The sequence below is a fragment of the Brachyistius frenatus genome, unplaced genomic scaffold (genome assembly GCF_029030835.1).
Source record: "Brachyistius frenatus isolate BFR_SWC_R1_liver_20210118 unplaced genomic scaffold, ASM2903083v1 Contig_178, whole genome shotgun sequence".
Taxonomy (NCBI): domain Eukaryota; kingdom Metazoa; phylum Chordata; class Actinopteri; family Embiotocidae; genus Brachyistius; species Brachyistius frenatus.
In genome coordinates, this window is record NW_027210777.1 from 452,337 (window position 1) to 474,328 (window position 21,992).

General features: G+C 44.8%; 3 protein-coding genes across 8 annotated transcripts; all 3 read right to left on the bottom strand.

Moving 5' to 3' along the window:
* Positions 1–3,077: 3,077 nt before the first annotated feature.
* Positions 3,078–21,762, bottom strand: synj2bp (synaptojanin 2 binding protein). Of its 4 annotated transcripts, XM_069717689.1 has the most exons (6): positions 21,585–21,762; positions 20,962–21,098; positions 20,601–20,696; positions 20,119–20,246; positions 19,908–19,934; positions 3,078–3,092 (listed from the first exon to the last, which is right to left on the bottom strand). In XM_069717689.1, exons 1-5 carry the CDS (start codon positions 21,646–21,648, stop codon positions 19,931–19,933), a joined length of 429 nt encoding a protein of 142 aa, XP_069573790.1. In that variant the 5' UTR covers positions 21,649–21,762; the 3' UTR covers positions 3,078–3,092; positions 19,908–19,930. The 4 variants fall into 4 exon arrangements, with proteins under 4 accessions (XP_069573790.1, XP_069573787.1, XP_069573789.1 ...); XM_069717686.1 differs by lacking the exon at positions 3,078–3,092 and having other exon boundaries at positions 18,862–19,934; XM_069717688.1 differs by lacking the exon at positions 3,078–3,092 and having other exon boundaries at positions 18,862–19,996.
* srsf5a (serine and arginine rich splicing factor 5a) lies at positions 3,457–8,475 on the bottom strand. 2 transcript variants are annotated; one of them, XM_069717677.1, is made up of 8 exons: positions 8,362–8,475; positions 7,127–7,257; positions 6,960–7,030; positions 6,436–6,546; positions 5,983–6,052; positions 4,809–4,882; positions 4,610–4,717; positions 3,457–4,396 (listed from the first exon to the last, which is right to left on the bottom strand). In XM_069717677.1, the coding sequence occupies exons 2-8, from the start codon at positions 7,250–7,252 to the stop codon at positions 4,090–4,092; spliced, it is 867 nt and encodes a 288-aa protein (XP_069573778.1). In that variant the 5' UTR covers positions 7,253–7,257; positions 8,362–8,475; the 3' UTR covers positions 3,457–4,089. The 2 variants fall into 2 exon arrangements, with proteins under 2 accessions (XP_069573778.1, XP_069573777.1); XM_069717676.1 differs by having other exon boundaries at positions 6,415–6,546.
* LOC138632254 (deubiquitinase DESI2) lies at positions 9,002–17,781 on the bottom strand. Of its 2 annotated transcripts, XM_069717682.1 has the most exons (6): positions 17,365–17,781; positions 16,842–17,170; positions 15,438–15,510; positions 11,289–11,382; positions 11,080–11,221; positions 9,002–10,936 (listed from the first exon to the last, which is right to left on the bottom strand). In XM_069717682.1, exons 2-6 carry the CDS (start codon positions 16,878–16,880, stop codon positions 10,700–10,702), a joined length of 585 nt encoding a protein of 194 aa, XP_069573783.1. In that variant the 5' UTR covers positions 16,881–17,170; positions 17,365–17,781; the 3' UTR covers positions 9,002–10,699. The 2 variants fall into 2 exon arrangements, with proteins under 2 accessions (XP_069573783.1, XP_069573780.1); XM_069717679.1 differs by having other exon boundaries at positions 16,842–17,781.
* Positions 21,763–21,992: the final 230 nt, after the last annotated feature.

Sequence of the window (21,992 nt, forward strand, 5' to 3'; positions counted from 1 at the left end):
CTACTCTTTTAAAAAAGTAAGAATATCTCCTCTAAAATCCCACCGACATTAATAATAATAATAACAATATGTTGTTAATTTAAATATGGCAGTTCTTTTTGAAAATGTATTCAATATTTAGGTTTTTTTCTTTGACAAGTCTGAGAGGAGTCGAAAACATTTACTGACTTTGTTTCAGTTGATGCTGTTTCAATGTGAGTCTGTTGGAGACAGCACCTAGTGGTCCTCAGTGGTACTGCAAGGCACTTCTGCACTGGCTTCACTTTTCAGATGCTACATCCACTTTTAGATGCAGTCTGCGGTGTAAACACACATACTTTGTAGTCTTCTTCTTCATCAGTCATCAGGAGGTGATTACAAAGACTCTCCCATCATGCAGTGCTTTAGTTCAGGTGTGGTTTTGGTTAACCTTTCCCCCTTGGAGGACTGGGTTGAACCTGAGCGCTGGACTTTGAGTGAAGAGTCCCTCTGTTACTGATTGAATCTTTGAATGAAACACTGGACAGTTTTTAAAGTGGCACTAACTGAGCTGTAGGGCAGCATGTTAATGTGCATTCACTCTGCAGGGCACTAACCACCCCTCACGCACCTCTCTGAAAGAGTCACAGCCTGTTCGGCAGGAACAAAGTGCCACCTGGCTGTAACAATAGCATGAAGATATGCAGTGAACTGACATGTATGACTCTGTATGTGTCTTTAATAAAGACTGTTCACTCTGTGATGCTTCAGCAGCTCCTCACTCAGTAGTCCACCGTTTCCGATCTGAGGGGTCAGGACCCTCAAAGGGTCACAGGATAAATCATGGGGGGGTTTGAGATGATTAATTAGGGAGGAAAGAAGAAAAAAGTTCTGATGATTACATATTCATATTTAAATGTAAATATAAATTAAAACTGCAAGCAGTGATGTACAAGCCCTCGCACTCCGGCGCGCCGCCTCCCCGAAGCCGCCTCCCCGAAACCGTCCCCCTGAAGCCATCTCCCTGACCTGCAGCACGCAAGGGACCGCATATACCCGCTTAAAGTTGCTATTTTTGTCTCGTTTCCTGTCTCCAGCAGGGTGCACCCTAAAGAGATGCCCTGGCAGCCACATTTACCTAAATTCACAAAATCCGGTGGACAGGTGTATCACACCTAGACGCACAAAAAAGTTACATTGCACCATTAGGTCAACTCGACAGGAAGTCCACCATTTTGAATTTAGTCGCCATTTTGGCCGATTCTGACACGTTGTACTTTGTCAAACTCCTCCTAGGGATTTTGTCAGACCGACTTGAATTTAGGTTCTATGGACAGATAACATGCTTGGGATTAAAAGTTATCAAAATAATTCGTTTTCGTCGATGCGTGTGCCCATGAGAGACGGCCATTTTGAGCATCTCTCCATGAAACTTACGAGTTGCTTTAAATCTTATGTACATGGACCGACCTTCTCCAAACATCACAGGTATGATAACAGCCCCGCCCTGAAGACCCCTGAGTGGTAATATTCTCTCATAGTCATAGCGCCCCCTGTTGGCCACTGGAAATGACACTTTTCATACTTTCACATTCTATGTCGAGCTGGTTGATCACATGAACATAAAGTCGGGTCACAATAACCTGAACATGTAGTTGATGATATATTGAGACATTCTTTCAACTTTGTCAATGGGCGTCGGCATGACGATGCGGCAAAGATTGATGTCTCGCAGTAACACAGGAAGTTTATGTTTAAGGTCAATGGATGCTTGAAACCTCACAAAACGTGTGACATACATACATCCGACATGGTGAGACGATACATCTGATGTGTTTTGCGAGTGGGCGTGGCCAAACGGCTCCCAGCGCCCCCTGCTGGAGACAGGAAACGAGACAAAAATAGCAACTTTAAGCGGGTATATGTGGTCCTTCGGGGAGACGGCTTCGGGGGACGGCTTTGGGGGGACGGCTTCGGGGAGGCGGCGCGCCGGAGTGCGAGGGCCCGTACATCACTGCTTGCAGTTTTAATTTAAATTGTTTTTGAAACACGTTTTCATGCTGGAGTGTCCCAACGCTGCAGGTCTCAATGGAGACGGTCACTTTAAGGATTATTATTATGAGTTGCTGGATCAGCTGAGAACATCGTAATCCAATAGTTGACTGCATTTTAACAATGAGCTCCTCTGATGAACTCCGAATGAAACATGAAACTTGCTGCTCTATTTCCTGTTACAAAAACACACACTTCTTCTCTGATTTCTCCTCTAATTTTTTTTATTTGCAATCAACAAATAATTAAACCTCAGCATTTATAAATGAACTGACTTTGACAATGAAAGAAGACAGAAGTGGATCCCTTGTACCAGGTGCAGAGTCCAGAGTCTGGAGGGCGGGGGGTGGATCCCGTACGGCCCTACCAGTGCTGCGGATAACTCACACGGACCTCAGAGTGATATAGCTCAACACACCTCCATGAAAAGACCACAAACACTCTGATTAAGTCACCATGAGACAAAAGATAACAACAAAGACACACAGTCTCCAAAGACACACAAAGGACAGAGACACTAAGTGACCTTATAGAAATATAAAACGACAACAGAGACACAAACATGTTTCCAAAGAGACAGAAAATGTTTAATAGGACACATTAAATGGCTCGAGACAAATAAAATGTCTCCAGAGACACGTGTTAAAGAGACATTAAAGCGGTCAGTCCTGGAGATTAGAAAACAACAATTTCCAACTGTTCTGTTCGAGGACACATTGGAGACCCACCACTGAATGGATGTGGACAGATCATGTTTCAGTGTTCACAACTGTCCTTCAGGTGACCACCTGTGGTCCAGCTGTGATGACCTCACATGATCCAGGTGTGTTCAGTCTGTCCAGTCTGTCCCTGCATTCTGAATCTCATTCCTTTTTTTTTCTTTTAGTACTGCAGCTTCCCTAAAAAAGTATCTACTATTGCACGTAGTACGTGTACAACTGGAACTACTTCATCATTAAAATGCATCTTGACCTTTGACCCTCTTTGTCATATCTGTGATTAGTGCGACATTTATAGTAAAAAAAAAGACAAAGGCAGAGATTTGGAACAAGCACGTTTCCTTTAATGCCTCCTCTTCTTCCTTTTGTGGGTGGAACATCAGCGCCACCATCTGTCTCAGCGGCTCAGTGGACATGACGGATTGTGGGTCAGAAACAGCTAGAGTATCATGCCGACCTGCAGACTGCATGCATGTAGTCGAACATCCTGGTACTTTTGGCATCCTTAACATACCAAGTATTGGGACACACTAAATCTTGTTTTAATAGCATGTTCGTGTGGATACTGGAAGTCAGGGACGGCATTCAGAGGACCACCTGAGATCCAGCTGTGATGATCTCACATCCTGCATCCAGGTGTGTTCGGGTTGTACTTCTGCTTCATTTATGTAACTCAAACATTTCATAATTCAAACGGTTACAGAAACATCATGAAAAACGGACACAGTTTAAAATCAAACATTTTATTGATTCCACCTGAAACATGAGCGACGTCATCACTGCAGGACAGAAGGATTCAACAGATTGTGAAAGTTTTATTAACGCAGACGTGCATCTCCACCACGTTCACAAGTCTTAGAAAAAATAAAGGACATCACTAAAAAAAAGAAAGAAAAGACATCATCACATCCAGGTGTTTGACAGTCAGAGGCGGACCCTGAACGCATCACAGAAGGAGATCAACTGAATAAAACACGGATCAGAAACACGAGTCTTCAGTGAAAATAAAAATCATAATGCAAGATTCCAACTGAAACAACCACCGGCTGAGATGTTTAAACTCCTGTTCACATAACTGGGCATGTGAATGCAATATGGGGGGAAGGAGGGGGAATCAGTGGATGGAATCGAACGAGGATGTCTCTGAGGGACATCAGCACCGATTTCATAGAGCCGGGGATATGAAGACAGACACGGTCCTCCTGTGGAAGAACGTCCAGAACTACAGAAAACTACGCTTTTATCTCGACAATCTCTCCCTTCATTTAAAAAGAAAAATAATTCACATGCCGTCGCCACAGCGACCAACTGTCCGTCTGTATCACCCCCTGCAGAGGCTCCGCCCTCAGAGGCTTCACCCTCAGTGTTTGCTGTCTGGTGAGGCGGAGCGGGAACGGGAGCGAGAGCGGGAGCGGGAACGAGAGCGGGAGCGAGAGCGGGACTGTTTGTCCTGATCCGGAGCGGGAGAACGGGAGCGAGACCTGGACCGGGACTTAGACCGGGACTTGGACCGGGACCTGGAGGGGGACTTGGCCTTGCCCCCGCCAGACGTCTTCTTGTCGGGGGTGCGGCTGGGAGACCTGGAGCGGCTCCTGGAGCGGTTCCGGCTCCTGGAGCGACTCTTGGAGCGCGAGTAGCTGCGGGAGCGGGAGCGGCTCTTGCTGTGGCTGCAGAGGGAGAGGGTGTTTACAACATGTGATGGATGCACAGCTATAGACACAAACAACAACAACAACAATAAAACAAACATGAAGCCAGAGGTAGTTAGCTTAGCATCACTGCAGCTGTCCATCATCATCTGCTGTCTGAACGGGACCAGCTGCTTGCTGTCTTTATGCTAAGCTAACTGCGTAGCATGGGTCAGATGGGAGCAGACTCACCTCCTCCGGCTGTCCTCGAAGATCTTCAGCTTGCGTCCGTTCAGCTCGGTCCCATCCAGCTTGGCGATGGCGTTCTTCATGTCACTGCGGGAGGCGAACTCAACCACCCTGCATTTGGGTGGAGACGTGATTAGACAGCCTGACCAGCAGGGAGGGGGTGGTAGGGTGGGGTTTAAGGGGAAGCGGAGCTGCAACTCACCCTTCGTTTTTGTTGGGTCTGTGCGCGTCCACAAAGGTAACTTCACCTGCTTTTCTCATCAGGTCTTTGAGGTCCTATATAAAAGCACAGAGCAGGATTAGTAACGAGGAGGAAGGTCGGAGGTCACAGAGAGCCTTCAGACCTGCAGGAGGAGACGAGAACAGAGCAGCAACACACAGACTATCTACTGCTGACGTGTTAAAGCTCCCCTGTCGGCGGAGGCCATGTAAACAAAGAGCCACAACTTTTTTTTTTTATCTCTAGTCACACTTAAATTTTGTTTTTCTTTTTTAGCTCGTCAGCAGAAACCAAATTCTCCTCCTCAGAGAGGCTCCTGACAGGAAACATCTTTACTTATTTAAAGTTAAAACTCTGGACTCAGCACACATTAACTGTTTACATGATATGTCTACACCCCGTTACCACCCGACCCGGAACAAACCCAATCACATGAGTTTTATGCTACTTACCGCTCCAAACCCAGGAAGATATTAGCATAGAGCCACTTGTCCAAATAGCAAATGGGAACCAATGCAGTGTTAAGCCCTTGAGAAACGCCCTCGGCCTTGACCCAGCATCCGGCCTCCACAAGTAAGGAACCACCAGAGAGCAAGTAGGGGGAGGGGTGTGCGCCCGACTCAACACCCCCCCAGCTCCATCAGCAACAGAAAAAGACCCAAATGGGAGAGTGTAGGGACCGTGGATTTGAGGGGGGTTACAGCAGTCGGGGATGCCAGCCCACAGAACCTCCAGACTGTGGCTACGGACCTCCTAAGGCTACCGTATCCTGCGCTAGACCACTTTCACCCGCTACGGGGCCCAGCCAAGACTTTAGACCGGCGGCAACTGCGTGTAAGGAGAGGCACCAAATGGACACTATTCAGAAAAAACAACCAGCAGAGGGCGCTACACACTTTGTGACCCCCCGTGGAGGGTGTTTAATCACCTCTGATATAAAAGGAGACCACATCAGAGCAGCTGTTAAAACATGAAGACGTTAAAGCCTATCATCAGCAGTAACATGACACTGTGTGGAAATAACATAATGGGGGGCTTCTGATGGTGACTATACAAATATGTTCATATGTGACTTTAAAACAAAGTGACCCGGCTTCGCTAGAAAACTGGTCATATACAGTGTGTTGCGGGGGGAGTTCATCCCGTCACGTCCTACCTGCCAGCTGATCCGAGACGATAGGTTCTCTACAATGAGTCTGTGGTCGGTCCGCACGGGGGGGCCATACCTGCACAAACAACAGACAGACAGACGGGCCTGAGGACGTGTCTCGAGCATGCAGACTGCAGCCGGTGTGTCCTCGCGTTCCTGCTGGATGTCTGATGTCACCAGCCGGCAGCTCATCTTCATCACAAACGAGTCTCTGAACATGCATTTTCTGTCACATGCATGTAGCTGCTGTCAAGACTCATCAGTGTGTGTGTGAGGACACACACGGACTCGCAGTTCAGTGACTGAATGAGGACACATGCGCTCGCTGTAGAAGGAACATGGTCGGTTAAGGTCTTTACACACTGAAATGTTTTGCTTTGTCCCGACACAAACTTTATTCCAATAACAAACCCTGATGAGCGTCTCCGTCTAACTTACTGCGGGTCAGAACCGCTGTACCTGGATCCGCTGCTGCGAGAGGGCCGATAGCTGCTGCTGCTGCTGCTGAAGCGGCCCATCCCCGGGCCGCCGCCCCGTCCCCTTCTGGAGCGAGCGTGTTCAATAGTGACTCTGAAACAAACAACGGCGAGTGGGTCTTCAGATGGTTCAGACAAAGAGTCGGCGTGAAGGTGTCAGACATGTTTACAGTTGGGTAGTTACTCGTCCGTCTACGTGGGATGATGTAAAGGTGGTGTATTTACACTCCACTAAATGGACGACCCTAAACACGGTAGTGATGTCGTGACAGTGACTATTGAGTTAAAAGCCTGCAGAATATGAGAGGGAATCCTCCCAGATTCAGGACAAACACTCGGTTTCTGTTCCTATCCTTTTCACGGTCCAAACGGACGGTTTTTATAAAATATATGCAAAACCTCTTTCAGTTCCATCAACAGTCATCACAAAAAGATCCACTGTCTTCAAACAAGGTGTTCGCCTTTTACTTGAAGTTATACACAAGATAATAAAATGAAGATGCTTACCGTTCACTGCACAGCTCTTTGCCATTCAGCTCGTACACAGCGTCGTCTGCGTCTCTGTGGTCATCAAACTCCTGAGAGGAAGAACAAACACGTGACTTCATGTTCGCGAAAAACGCGGCAGAATCGGACCTCGTCGGACCTTTCACGGAGCGGTCGGCGATACTGACCACGAAACCGAATCCATTCTTCAGGTTGATTTCCCGGATCCGTCCGTACCCCTTGAAGAACTTCTCCACGTCCCGCTCTCTGGCATGCGGGCTCAGACGGCCAATAAAGACACGACAGCCACTCATGTTGTCTGATGAAGAAAGTGTAGGATGATAAACATGTAACCAGGGCATGAGGAGACAGCCTGTTGACTAACTCTGTATTCAATTTAAATCCATCACAGTATGTAGACTCACTATCTAATTTCCAAATCTATCACATGAATGTAAACTCCGGTTTTAAGTTCTGATTCAACATCTATGATCCAGTTGGAACATAAATTATAATTAGAGGGAAACTTGATTCTCCATTTTTAGGTCTCCTAATGCTTAAGAGCCTTAAAGCATTAACAACGTGCACTTTTAAAAATAGACTAAAGATTTCACGAATCAGACACTGTGATTTAACGACTTTTTGAAACCTATTTTAATAATTTAGTCCGGGGTCGACCAGTCTAAATGTAGTAGTTTTAGATCTGGACCAGGTTTAATGTACTCTACATGCAACAAAAGCAAGTCCCTTTGCTTCATTTTCACAAATACTATAAAAGTTTCACATTTTCAAAGTTGGTTTCCATGCCGAGATCGGGCTTTAAATAAAATATCTAAAACACGTTTGCAGAATTAAGAGGAGCAGAAAATAAAGAGTCAGTCGCTCAGAGCTGGAAGTCTAGTTTCCCTTCATTTTATCCTTTAGTGCAGAATCGGGTGCTAACTTTAGCATAATGTGAAAACAGCACATAAGAAGAACATTGAATTGTTTTTTTTCCCCAAGTAGTTCAACACGTCTTTACACCAGCATCAGGTGGCGGTAAATGAGTGCAGCGTTATGTTTGAGGCCCAGTTAGCCTACAGCCCGTTCCTGGGAGAACACATTGTGTTAACTGCTAACATTCGTTACACAATCCCACTTTAAACCTCGTCATTTAATAAAAAGTTCAAAATTGAGAGGAAAAAGCTAAAGCTATGCCAGATACCGTGCAGTTTTACCGGGTTAATTTAAAGCAGAAATGTGTTTAACCCGCGGCTACAACGTCGTTGTTGTAGCTCGCCTCGAGGTCGCCTTCAGTTAGCCGAGCAAAGCTAATGTTAGCCACAAAGAGATAATTCCGAGTTCCTACGCGACGCTTATCCGTTTTAAAAAAAAACAATAAAGTTGTTCAAACCACTCACGGACACTTTATTCACAGCCTTACCCGTTTTTTCTTTCCTTTAAAGCTGCTCCGGGATTGTTGTTGACGTCGGTGGTTAGCAGCAACTTCAACAGAGTCTCTGCTCGGCTCGATCAAAATGGCGAGTGAGTCCAAAGAGCAAGGAACCGGAAGTGGTGCCGCTGCTGACTTCACGTTGCCAGGTCCTCTGTTTCACGTAACGTTTAACCCGGTTAAAGTTAACGCGTTAGCCCGGTTCTGTTCACACCGAGTATCACATCCGTCTGTGGGGAACTTCATCATCAGATGAAATACAATAGAATAAGTTTAATTACCATATAAATGTGATATTAAAAAGGGGGGATATGACCCAGATCTGGCAACCCAGTTCAGAAGTATCCACACGAAACTCCAGAGCTGTGAATGATTCATCATTAAGATTTATCTTTAATTTCCTGCTCATACATTTATATAGTCTCTTTTCTTTTGTTAATATGTGATCGTTTATAATATAATATATTATATTTACTGGAGACTTGAAGGATTTAGTCCATTAGTCTAGTAGAATTTTTTTTATCAAAGCGATGCTAAAACCCATAAAAACACATCAGACTCACACGTTTGTCATATGAAGGTGTAAATGGTCGTGACGTCGTCCACCTGTTCTCATATTTGTGGCGAGAAAAGAAGAAGCACAACATCTGTGTGTCATCCATCTGTTTATTTTAGTTCTATCATCTCAAATTAGGGTAAGAAAAGGTTCAGGTGGACACAGTACGATAGAAAACAGAAGCTGTCTCTGTAGAAACACTTCTGAGCATTAATACTGACCACTGTACACCCCCCACTCCCAACTGAAGATATACAGAGAACCTGAACACAACACAAAGAAAGATATAAGGATGAAACCATCGACCTCCTTCAAGAAGCAGGACGAGTCAACTGGAACTGAAACAGGAGGTGATTCCTTCCTGAGAGAGAAAGAGGAGCTGTCAATCAACACACAAGCTGTCAATCAACACACACACACTGTCAATCAACACACAGTAGGGGGTGGTGGGAGTTCAAATTAACTCGAAACACCTCCTCATCCTCCTCAGTTTGATCACCAGCTTGTTATTCAGAGTAGTAAACTGTCATTGCTGTGTTTGTTTACCTGTTTGTGATCAGAAACAACTGAATCAGATTTTTACTGCAGTAAAATGAATTCAAACTGTTTGTTCTTTAACTGTTCATTAGAAAAAAATACATAGATAAATAAATGATATCCCCGAATGTCAATACCACTTGCACGTCTGCAGGGTGGATAGGAAAGCAGCTAAGTTAGCTTAGCTTGGCATAAAGAATGGAAACAGTAGTAGAGTGGATCTATTAAAACCTGAGACCTTTTGAGAAAACCACACCTGTTTATACAGGTGAAAACTGGACATGATGTGTTCAACTGTGAGCTGGAAAGGTGAGCTGTTTCCTGTCTGTGTGCTTTGCTAAGCTAACCGGCTGCAGCTTCATATGTACTGTACAGACATGAGACTTTACCACCTCTAACTGAGTCTGTTTTTCAACAAAGTCTGCAATTGAAGGACAACACTGAGTTAGTTGTTTGTGTTGCAGCTCAGCCTGAAATATTTTAACTGTAAAAGATGTGAAGACGTCGATCATCTCTATAATAATAATAATAATAATAATAATAACAGATCATCTCTATAATAATAATTATAGTTTATCTCTATAATAATAATTGTAGATCATCTCTATAATAATGATAGATAATCTCTGGGTGTAAATGTATGTTTGTAATATAAAGATCAGTGGATAGAAAAGATAAAAAGTGGATATGAGTCAGAGTAGCAGCAGGACATTCTCTGTGTGTCTCCATGTGTCTCCATTGTCTCCTCTGAGTCCTTCAACATGCACTACGTCCCCTCGCTGGGAGCCAGAGGAGCAGTGAGTCCTCTTTAACCTGCCGAGCCTCTAACATGGTCCACACAGAGAGGTGAGTCAACGACATCCACTGAAGGCCACATGGAGGTTAATGGACAAGCAGGTGAGAGTTTCCAGGTAACGTCTCTGTCAGGTGTCTCTAAAGCAGCTCTGAAGGCAGGCAGGGACAAGGCGGACGGGGTTTAACGTCTGTGGAAAATAAAAACCTAATACAAACTTCAGATCTACAGGAGGCCGAGCTGCAGCCTCAGGTCAAAGGTCATCAGTCCATCTGCATGTCTCAGTCTCTATAGGCCTCTGAGGTCTCAGCAGGTCTCTCTGCAGGAGGACACTGTTTCCCGCCTCTTCCCTCGAAGTATAGACAGTATGAGGTCAGGTGGTTGTTCAGGTCCACTGTTGCCATGGCAGCAGTGTCAGGAAGGTCCAGAGTTCAGGGGTCAGGTCACACCCTGGTGTGGCGGCAGCTGTGGGAGGAGCCTGATCCGCCAGCGGCGGACGGAGACAGGTCGTCGTCGCTGGACTCATTGTGCTCCTCCTTGTGGAGACCAAGGCTGATGTGGCTCTGCAGCGCAGCCGGGGTCAACCACTCCTTCGGCAGGCAGCTCTGCAGGAACGGGATGCAGGAGCTGAAGTAGGCCAGCCGGTTCACCCAGCGGGGGATCTCCCGCCCACACAGCAGCTGGAAACAAGGAGGGCAGCCATTTTATTGCTGTAAGACGTTTTACTGAGGGGGACACCAACGTTGGCATTAAACTAAACCAACTAAATGAACCCCCTGTGTGACTCCGCCTCTCTCCCTGTGAATCCGCCTCTCAGACTGACCTCTGACAGCGAGGAGGAGAAGTGGTTGCAGTTCTTGTGCATCAGGTGGTAGGCGTTCCCTTTGAACTCCTTCCCAAGCTCCTCCATGATCTTGTTGATGTCGTCCTCTGTGAAGTCGGTGGTTCCCAAGACGATGGCCTCCCTGTTGACAGAAACACAGTCAGCTCTCCGACCTCCACCCTTCACCACGTCACCGTGTCTGTGCTCACTTGAACTTGAAGGTCTCCCCCAGCTCGCCGGCGTGGCCGGGGTTGATCTCAAAGATGCCACTGAATGGGTACGGATGGCCGCCGTACGCAAACTCTGAGGAAGAGGAGGAAGATGAAGAACAGAGGTCAGCTGAAGTCACACAGGAGGAAGATGAAGAGGGAGAACAGAGGAGGAAGATGAAGAACAGAAGATGAAGAACAGAGGATGAAGATGAAGAACAGAGGAGGAAGCTAAAGATGAAGAACAGAGATGGAAGATGAAGAACAGAGGATGATGATGAAGATGAAGATCAGGATGAATCAACACATTGATTAAACCATCCACGCTTCTCTGAAGTGTTGACAGCAGTGATGAATACGAAGGAGCAGCATCTTCATCAGAGAACATTCAGTGTGCTTCTCATTCATTCTCACTTGTAAAGGATGAAGTATTTCTACACGTGTGGTGTACTTAAACACATGCTGAGGTACTTTTACTTCGTTATATTCTTCAGAAGTAAACGTTGTACTTTAATTTCACCACAGTTACTTGAACATTGAGGATGAAAGAGTTCACTGAACAGTCAAATATATTTAGTTTAGTAAAACACTTGTCTCTACATACAGTGGGTACGGAAAGTATTCAGACCCCTTTACATTTTTCACTCTTTGTTTCATTGCAGCCATTTGCTCAAATCAGAAAAGTTCATTTTATTTCTCATTAATGTACACTCAGCACCCCATCTTGACAGAAAAAAACAGAAATGTAGAAATTTGTGCAAATTTATTAAAAAAGAAAAACTGAAATATCACATGGTCATAAGTATTCAGACCCTTTGCTGTGACACTCATATTTAACTCACATGCTGTCCATTTCTTCTGATCCTCCTTGAGATGGTTCTACTCCTTCATTGGAGTCCAGCTGTGTTTAATTAAACTGGACTTGATTAGGAAAGGCACACACCTGTCTATATAAGACCTTACAGCTCACAATGCATGTCAGAGCAAATGAGAATCATGAGGTCGAAGGAACTGTCCAAGGAGCTCAGAGACAGAATTGTGGCAAGGCACAGATCTGGCCAAGGTTACAAAATAATTTCTGCAGCACTCAAGGTTCCTAAGAGCACAGTGGCCTCCATAATCCTTAAATGGAAGAAGTTTGGGACGACCAGAACTCTTCCTAGACCTGGCCGTCCAGCCAAACTGAGCAATCGTGGGAGAAGAGCCTTGGTGAGAGAGGTAAAGAAGAACCCAAAGATCACTGTGGCTGAGCTCCAGAGATGCAGTAGGGAGATGGGAGAAAGTTCCACAAAGTCAACTATCACTGCAGCCCTCCACCAGTCGGGGCTTTATGGCAGAGTGGCCCGACGGAAGCCTCTCCTCAGTGCAAGACATATGAAAGCCCGCATAGAGTTTGCCAAAAAACACATGAAGGACTCCCAGACTATGAGAAATAAGATTCTCTGGTCTGATGAGACCAAGATTGAACTTTTTGGCGTTAATTCTAAGCGGTATGTGTGGAGAAAACCAGGCACTGCTCATCACCTGCCCAGTACAATCCCAACAGTGAAACGTGGTGGCAGCATCATGCTATGGGGTGTTTTTCAGCTGCAGGGACAGGACGACTGGTTGCAATTGAAGGAAAGATGAATGCGGCCAAGTACAGAGATATCCTGGAAGAAAACCTCTTCCAGAGTGCTCTGGACCTCAGACTGGGCCGAAGGTTCACCTTCCAACAAGACAATGACCCTAAGCACACAGCTAAAATAACAAAGGAGTGGCTTCGGAACAACTCTGTGACCATTCTTGACTGGCCCAGCCAGAGCCCTGACCTAAACCCAATTGAGCATCTCTGGAGAGACCTGAAAATGGCTGTCCACCAACGTTCACCATCCAACCTGACGGAACTGGAGAGGATCTGCAAGGAAGAATGGCAGAGGATCCCCAAATCCAGGTGTGAAAAGCTTGTTGCATCATTCCCAAGAAGACTCATGGCTGTACTAGCTCAAAAGGGTGATTCTACTCAATACTGAGCAAAGGGTCTGAATACTTATGACCATGTGATATTTCAGTTTTTCTTTTTTAATAAATTTGCACAAATTTCTACATTTCTGTTTTTTTCTGTCAAGATGGGGTGCTGAGTGTACAATAATGAGAAATAAAATGAACTTTTTAGATTTTAGCAAATGGCTGCAATGAACCAAAGAGTGAAAAATTTAAACGGGTCTGAATACTTTCCGTACCCACTGTAGATATATTTATAGTAAAGAAAAAGCAGAACCAGAAGCTGTGGAGTGATTTATAATACCGGCTGCTGAAGTATAAAATATAAAATAAAGTACATGTTGTAAAAACGGTCTGATGTTTTTTCAGACCGACAGAACCAGACTTTACATTTTAAAAAGCTTCTCACAGCTTCCTTCTGAGAGATGATTATATGTGGAAAGATTTAATACATTCATACTTGTTATGTAGTCTATCAAGCAGTGGGAGTTTTTCTATATTCTTCAAGTTAAATTCATGTTAATTTCATGTCTTCATGAAACAGAAACAGTCTGGATGTTAGAAGACAGATTTGCTGAATTCACAAAGAGAGTATGGGCCTGTTTTACTACGATAAAGGGTACTAAGTTGCATGTTTTTTCCAAAAGTTTGCACATTTACAAAGAGTATTTATGTCACTGATATCAGGTGCAAATCGCTGTATTTAAATGAGGGGTTTGTGTGTGTTAAAGTGATTCCAGCCGTTCTAACAGAACGACCGCAAAAGGAAAAGGAAAATCTGATCCGATTGAAATTAAAAAAATATAAGAATATAAAGAACAAAACGATATATAGGAGATTATAATAAAACATCGGCAATACAACAGGAGGTGTATGCTCCTAACAAACACTGAGCAGCAGGTCCAGCTCTTTCTGTGATGGACAGGTGAATTAGTCTCCACTCAGTGCCTTGTGATTGCTCAGGAACCTTATCTACCTGTTAATTCTGCGGGGCACATTCAGCACCCGTGACAGCACACCTGAATAACGGGACTGGATGGGATATCCAAGCAGCGATTCGCTGGAATGACCCAGAGGCAGGACAATGCAGAGTCGTAAAACGTTTTTTAATTGCTGGTATTACGTGGCTCCTCCTTGTTGTTTGGCTGTATATCACCGTTCAGTTCAGAAATGTCATCGCTGGACAAACGATATGTTGAAATATTTTTTTGCCTCTGACATCTCATAAATGTTTAACCTTCGTGTTGTCCTTGGGTCAAAATGACCTGCAGCTGTGTTCAACCAAGTTCTATTTTATTTCTATATTTTTATATTTTTTTGGGATCATTGGTCATCATTCTTTAAAGAAACCCTCACAGCCTCCTTGTCACCAATGATCCCAAAAAATATGAAAATAAAATAGAACTTGGTTGAACACAGCTGCGGGTCATTTTGACCCAAGAACAACACGAGGGTTAAACGGGTGGAAAACCACGTTCTCGGCGTATTCTTTAGTTTTCCTGCATCTCCTTCTCACCGCAATAAGAGCAGCCGTCTCTCCAGATTTGCGCACTTGATTAATACGTGCTTTCCTTTCGTACTGAAATACACACGCAATCACTTCTCCTATTTCTACTTTCAGGTTTAGTAAATATATTTGCGGGTGCTAAATTGTTGTATTTGCATGTTCCCTCCCAGTATTTTGCACCTTCAAGTAGAAACGCCCAATATTACATATGCATTCATGCAAATACGCAAAATGGACAACGTGTGTTAAATTGCACATTTGAAAGAAGCAATCCTCACGTCGTTAGTAGATCTGCTTGGACATTTTTTGAAGGGTGATGTGAAGTTTGCACGTGATTTTACACACACAAACCTTTAGTAAATCAGGCCCTATGTCTCTTCCATCGGACCTGTTGGTGCTGACAGTATTCAGACATGAAGGATCCTCATGATCCAGTTTCACGCTGCTTTCTGACTCTATTTTAAACCTCTCAGTGACTCAACCACAAAAAGAAGGTCATGTTGTTTCCACCTTCATTCCTACAACCACACTTCATCTGTGAGGGCAGCAGCACAGAGACCTGACCACAGGTCTGAGTCCAGCCCGCCGACCTCTGAGACACAAAGATGTCTCACCTCTGCTGTAAACCTCAGAGACACGAAGACATGAAGACGTCTCACCTCTGCTGTAAACCTCGATGCCAGAGTGGAAGACTCCGATGCCCAGATTGGACGTGTACTCGTTGATCCAGTACTGCAGAGACACACGGAGACACAGTGACACACAGAGACACACACAGAGACACACATGGAGACACACAGAGACACAGAGAAAGAGGAGTCAGAGATGAGTAGATCCAACACTGACACCTGAAATGGTGAAATGGAGCAGTCCCCCCCTCCTGTCAGCAGGAACTGAGTCTGTGTTGTTGTTGTTTTAAAGTAGAGAAGATTCACCTGTAAACCTGCACAGAGTCTCTGATGGAGGATGTTCACTCTGATGGAGGACATTCACTCTGATGGAGGATGTTCACTCTGATGGAGGACATTCACTCTGATGGGAGGATGTTCACTCTGATGGAGGACATTCACTCTGATGGAGGGCTTCACTGATGGAGGATGTTCACTCTGTCTGATGGAGGATGTTCACTCTGATGGAGGACGTTCACTCTGTCTGATGGAGGACGTTCACTCTGATGGAGGACATTCACTCTGATGGAGGACGTTCACTCTGATGGAGGACATTCACTCTGATGGAGGACGTTCACTCTGATGGAGGACGTTCACTTTGATGGAGGACGTTCACTCTGATGGAGGACGTTCACTCTGATGGAGGACGTTCACTCTGATGGAGGACGTTCACTTTGATGGAGGACGTTCACTCTAATGGAGGACGTTCACTCTGATGGAGGACGTTCACTGTTTGATAACATGTCAGAAACAATCAGTGCTGCGCTCTGATTCTGTGGCTGCAGATTGTCAGCAGGACGATAAAGAGCAGTTAGAGGGCTGAAAGAGGACTGTTGTCCTGCTGCCTGCTCTGTGTGTGTTTGTCTGTGTGTAGATGTGTATGTCTGTATGTCTCTGTGTGTCTCTGTGTGTGCCTACGTGTGTCTGGTCTGTGTCCAGATCATGTGACAGAGGTCAGAGGGAGGCTTCTGTTTCTCAGGCCTGAATATAAAACTACATTTTATGACCTTATCTCTTATTTTTTTGTGTCTGAAACACCAATAGATAAAAACTTTATTCTGATCCAGATGTGAGAGATCACACACTGATCCAGATGTGAGCTCACACACTGATCCAGATGTAAGAGATCACACACTGATCCAGATGTAAGAGATCACACACTGATCCAGATGCCCCTGCTCCTCTGCAGCAGACTGAACCTGCACACTGGGACACACTACAGAAACCATGCTGCCTCCTCTCCAGTTAGTGTTGCAGTAAATCTTTGAGGGAGGGTGTGACTGTGCACCAGAGTTCATGTAAAAATGTTTGTTTTTAACGTGACAACTTTGAGTAGAAACATGGACATAAAGAAGATTGTAATAAAGAGTAAAACCGAGAGAAACGTGAACTCACCATATCATACACGTTGAGGATGACAGGTTCATTGGCCATGGTGTAAACCGGAGCTGCTCCACGGTGCACGGCGGAGGGCGCCTCCACCCCGGAGGAGTCACGGGGCCACGCGGCGGACGGAGGGAGCGGCGGCTGGCTGGAGGAGGCTCATCCCCCGCAGGGACACGGAGACAGAGACGGTCGAGAGGAGATAGCTGGGGCTCGGAGTAAAGTCACCGGGACATGATAGCAGGTCAGGTCAGGGACGCATGGAGCTCAGGTCCCGGCAGGGTGCGGCGAGGGACGCGGCCCGGCCCCGGGCCCCGGAGAGATATGGAAATGGTCGCAGGCTGTAGGCAGAAATGTGATAACAGCAGAGCATCAGATCAGAGCACCGGATCAGGGTGGTGAGCAGGTCCAGAACCAACACCGATGGCCTGCATGAAACCTCCTGTCATTAACACGGACAGCTAGAGCGGACTGATGTCAACGGAGGAGGCGGGAAGAGGACCATGTTCACACGGAGGAGGACGAAGCAGCTCACTGAGGACTCCGCTGATTAATTACAGCTGATGGGGGAGTCCGGTTCACCGGCAGCGACCCCGGCTGGTGCTGCTGCTGCTGCTGGCCCGCATCCAGCAGCCGGTCCGGGGGGGGAGGACGGTGGGCTCACCGCTCCGCGACATGACACCTCGACCAGCCGCCGATGGAGCCTCTCTGATGGGATCCAGGAAGTCCCGAAGTAGCCGAGCAGTGTCCGTGTAGCGCGGGTCTGATCCGGGTTCGGTGGATTACATCATCTCTGCCTCCGGGCAGTCGATGGAGACGAGCTTCTGGTGGGAGGAAGGAAGACAGTCGGTTACAAAACACTACAGTGGAGGATTGTTTTAAACTGGACCCGTTATTACATCACATATTTATATTAATATATTTTACTGTTTTAAACTGGACCCGTTATTACATCACATATTTATATTAATACATTTTACTGTTTTAAACTGGATCCGTTATTACAGCAGAGATTTTATATTAATACAACAATTTACTGTTTCACATCAAACTGGATCCATTACCTAAAATATATATTTTTTTATTAATAACACTTTATAGAGCCTTCGGCTGCTCTAAATCAAACTGGTGCTGCAGTTTAGTAAAATAAATCTGAAATCTAGTTTTATGTATTAAATGCAATAAAACAACAGGTTCTGCATTTTATTCTGACATTAAACCACTTCTATTTTGGAGATAAACCGACAACATCCAGTGTTGCTCTGATTTTCAACTTGCTGATCAAATCGGTTTTCAATTAAATTATCAATAAAAACAACAGAGATAGATGATCATTATTTTTGATTTAATCTAAATGAGAAAATCGGAACTGAAAACTGTTCCCTTGAATTCACTTTAAAGTGTGAAATTAAGAGACAAAGACAGACAACAGTTCATTTTAATGTCAAAATTATGAAGACAAAATAACTTCTCATAATTGTGGTATAACACCTCTAAACTTAACTCTTAAATCTCAATTTTTAAACAGTTAAATCACGATATTAAGTTGAAATTGTAAAATGTAGAGCCTTATAACTCCTAATAATCCTCTAAATATTACAATTTTAATTTAAATTTGGATTAAAATAACAAACTGAGTCGCTCATGATAGAACAGGTCAGTTTTGATTCAGTAAATCTATTTTTTTTCACACCTTTTAACCTGCTGTATGTGTCATCATCTCGACTTTATCAGCCTCTGATACATCCCATCTTATAATCAACTGACTCATAATGAAGGTTTCATTTTCACACGCTGTTGTTTTTTGTGGCGTTTTCTATTGGTGGAACCAAAAAAGACTGAAGTCAAAGACTGTAAAATAAAATACTGTAAGTAAACAACTGTAAATAAAATACTGTAAATAAACAACTGTAAATTAAATATGGAAAAATAAAAGACTGTAAATAAGACTTTAAATAAAAGCCTGCAAATAAAATACTGTACATAACTGACTGTAAATAAACAACTGTAAATAAAAGACTGTAAATAAAAGTGAATTCAACATGAATTTTATTGGGTGCCTGGAGGTCAAACACACAGTATTTGTATAATTTATTCATGCTTCTGGCATCGTGCACATTTTCACCATCAGCAGAGCGACAGGAAACGTATTTACAGACGAACGCTGACGTTCACACGGACAGACGTCCAGCTGCTCGACGCTGGACGACGTCATGATTGTGGCTAGTGCAAAAAAAACAAAAAAACATTTGAAGTTGTCGGTTCTTAGCTGCTTCTCAGAGTTCATCTGTCGGTCCATCGCACCGGCCTCCACCTACATCAGGTTAATATGTATTTATAGAAGGGGATATTTTACATGGGTCCCTTCCTTCAAAATAAAAGTTTAAGTACTTGGTGAAACTTTGAACGAGTGTTTTTAGTTTTCAGTCTGCTGAATGTTTAACTGTCGACATAATCAAACCACCCAGTGAGGTGATTTGAAGTGCACTGTCTGATGAGAGTTTCTCCCTCTGTGGCCCTCAGTGTGTGACTGTGTATTCATCCGCAGCTGAAAGTAGTCCCGGAACGATGCACTAACTGTATAACTGATGTTAGCTGACAGTAGCAGGTGTTTTATGAAATGTCTGGTCTTCATCATCCGTGTGAGCTGCTTTTAAAGGGTTAATGAGGACTGTGGATGTCTGGCGCTCTGAGATGGACGGACTCGTTAGTTCTGGTCTTTTAAAGGGTTGATGAGGACGTCCGGCGCTCTGAGATGGATGTCCTCAGTAGTTTTGGTCTTTTTCTGGATCAGCTAAAATAAAAAAAAGTGTCGTGGGTTGATTTTCATTTTGGTCCCAGTTGGGAGAATGTGGCTCGCTGCTCTTATTGTGATGGGACAGGTAAAAAGGCACAGAGTCATGTGACCCCCCCCCACCACCAAAAAAATATGAAAATGAAACCGCTGAAGTCTGAAAGGCTTCTTCTCACACCGGTCAGCAATAAATGGACCTGCAGCCGGTGTCGGTCTGACTCGACCGACTGGGTTCAGACTGGGGGGCAGCAGGAATGTTTCCCTCCTCTTCTTCCTCCTCTTCTTCCTCCTCCTCCTCCAGTTAAAGTCATCTGTTTGCATATGAAGGTGTTGAGAAGCTCCATCAGTCAAAACAAACGGAGAAACTCGTCACCTGCTAATCAGAAAATAACCTTGACTCATCCTTCTTTCCTCCTTCCCTTCTTTTGCCTTGAGCAAAGTTCTGATCTTAAAATAACGTACAGACGTTGTCAGCTCGTTAAAAGTTTGTCTTACTTGCGCCGCATGAAAAAGAATAAAAGGATGCTAGCGGCTCCGGCCAACGCCACCAGGAGGACCGGAGAGAAGATGGAGGGCGGACCGTCGGGCTGCGAGCCGCTTGGTCCGTTGATGTGACGGGTCAGCTGAAACACAGAAGAGGAGGACGAGGAGAGGAAGAAGAAGAAGAAGAAGAAGAAGAAGAAGAAGAAGAAGAAGAAGAAATAGAAGAAGAAGAAGAAACATTATCGCGGCTGGAGGACAGTCAGGAAGAACACATCACAAAACTGATATTCTGGTTCTTAACTGCAGTAATGTTTTAAATTTACATGAAGAGAACATAAAAGATAAAAACGAAACATGAAGGACATAAAACAGACTCATAGCAGCATCAGAAGGTTCATATGGGTGCTGTTGAACGCAACTCAGTGATGCGGAGAAGGACAGCTGCAGACGGTTTTTAAACTGCACTCATTAAAAGCATCAGAAGCAGCCGGTACCTTCTTGAGGACCTGGAGGTCCACGTCGTCCCCGGCCGTCCTGAACAGCTCCACCACAGCTCTGTGAGTCTGGTTCTCCAGCTCCACTCCATTTATCTGAAACACCAGCGAATAATAAACTCATCAGAACCCAGAACCAGATCATCAATCGATCAGACTACAGATCAATAAGAAAGACCTGCAGTGTTTCTGATGATAATAATAATAATAATAATAATAATAATAATAAACTCATCAGAACCTTTAATGAGATCATCCATGTTTCAATCTGATCAGACTTCAGATCAATAATAATTTTAAAATTTAAAGTTTATTTCCTGCTGCAGGAGACTCCGGATATGACACATGATTCGTGTCTCACCGCCAGGATCTTGTCTCCCTCCTGCAGACGTCCGTCCAGCGCTGCAGCGCCGTCATCTTTGATCTTGGACACATATATCCCGCTGTCATTCACCACATACTGCTGGTCCACCCCCCCCACGATGTTAAAGCCCAGACCTGGAGGACGGGGACAGAGAGAGACGGAGACAGATAGAGACAGACAGAGAGAGAGAGAGACAGGAACAGACAGAGAGAGACCGAGACAAGCTGTTCAGCAGGTCAAAAGCTGCTGATCAATCCCTACATTTATCTGAGTACCAAAGTCCACGGAGGACAGGTCCAGCAGCGACCTGTCCCTCACAAGACACCGTCTTCAGTTACATAAACATGTCAGCTGAATAAATGGGAGACAGGCCACCACTTCATCCACTTTTAAACTCTTTTAACTCCTTCAAAGTGCAGAAATCCGTGATATTCGACATTAAACTGATTAATTAAATGTGTGGCGTGGCGCTCAAAAAAGACCCGCTGCTGGGACGTTTAATCACTTGTCGCTCTCCTGTTAGCCGTTAGCTTCACAGCGCTGATTTCTGCTGCTACGTAGCTGGCTAGCTGCTATCAGTGCTACCACCGCTGCTAACAGCCGACAAGTTGAGCTCCTACCTGCCGGTCCCCGCTTCAGTTTTATGTCCACCAGGCCGGCCGCGGAGTGCAGAGAGCCGTTCATGGTGCCCGAATACAGAACGATTAAATTAGACTGCGGAGGAAATAAAAGGAACAAACTATTAAAGTGAAGGTGAACTCATTGAAGAGTTTCGGCTCGTTTCCTCCTGACGGGAGGTCGTAGCTGTGCTGCCCCCTGACGGATACTCACGGAACCGCAGGTCGACCTTTGAATACCTTTGAATTACACCGTAGAGAACAGCGTCATTTACTGCAACTATCACTGAAGTATTTCTATGTTCAGTTAAAAATCAAAAATATAATGTAAAAATATTAAACTACACAGCAGAGATCAGGGATTAAAATTCCCGCAGATAACACGTTATTTACGGCAACTATCACTGAAGA

Coding starts and splice junctions, on each gene's coding strand:
- srsf5a (XM_069717676.1), bottom strand. CDS start 7,252: ATGAGTGGCTGTCGTGTCTTTATTGGCCGTCTGAGCCCGCATGCCAGA. Junction 6,547..6,959: donor AAAGAGCTGTGCAGTGAACG/GTAAGCATCTTC, acceptor TGTTTGTTTCAG/AGTCACTATTGAACACGCTC. Junction 4,718..4,808: donor AGACCCAACAAAAACGAAGG/GTGAGTTGCAGC, acceptor ACCCAAATGCAG/GGTGGTTGAGTTCGCCTCCC.
- LOC138632254 (XM_069717682.1), bottom strand. CDS start 16,880: ATGGCCAATGAACCTGTCATCCTCAACGTGTATGATATG. Junction 11,383..15,437: donor CATCGAGGTTTACAGCAGAG/GTGAGACGTCTT, acceptor CCTCTTCCTCAG/AGTTTGCGTACGGCGGCCAT. Junction 11,222..11,288: donor GGGGAGACCTTCAAGTTCAA/GTGAGCACAGAC, acceptor TTCTGTCAACAG/GGAGGCCATCGTCTTGGGAA.
- synj2bp (XM_069717689.1), bottom strand. CDS start 21,648: ATGAACGGCTCTCTGCACTCCGCGGCCGGCCTGGTGGACATAAAACTG. Junction 21,099..21,584: donor ACTGAAGCGGGGACCGGCAG/GTAGGAGCTCAA, acceptor CCCGTCCTCCAG/GTCTGGGCTTTAACATCGTG. Junction 20,247..20,600: donor ACCTCCAGGTCCTCAAGAAG/GTACCGGCTGCT, acceptor TCTGTGTTTCAG/CTGACCCGTCACATCAACGG.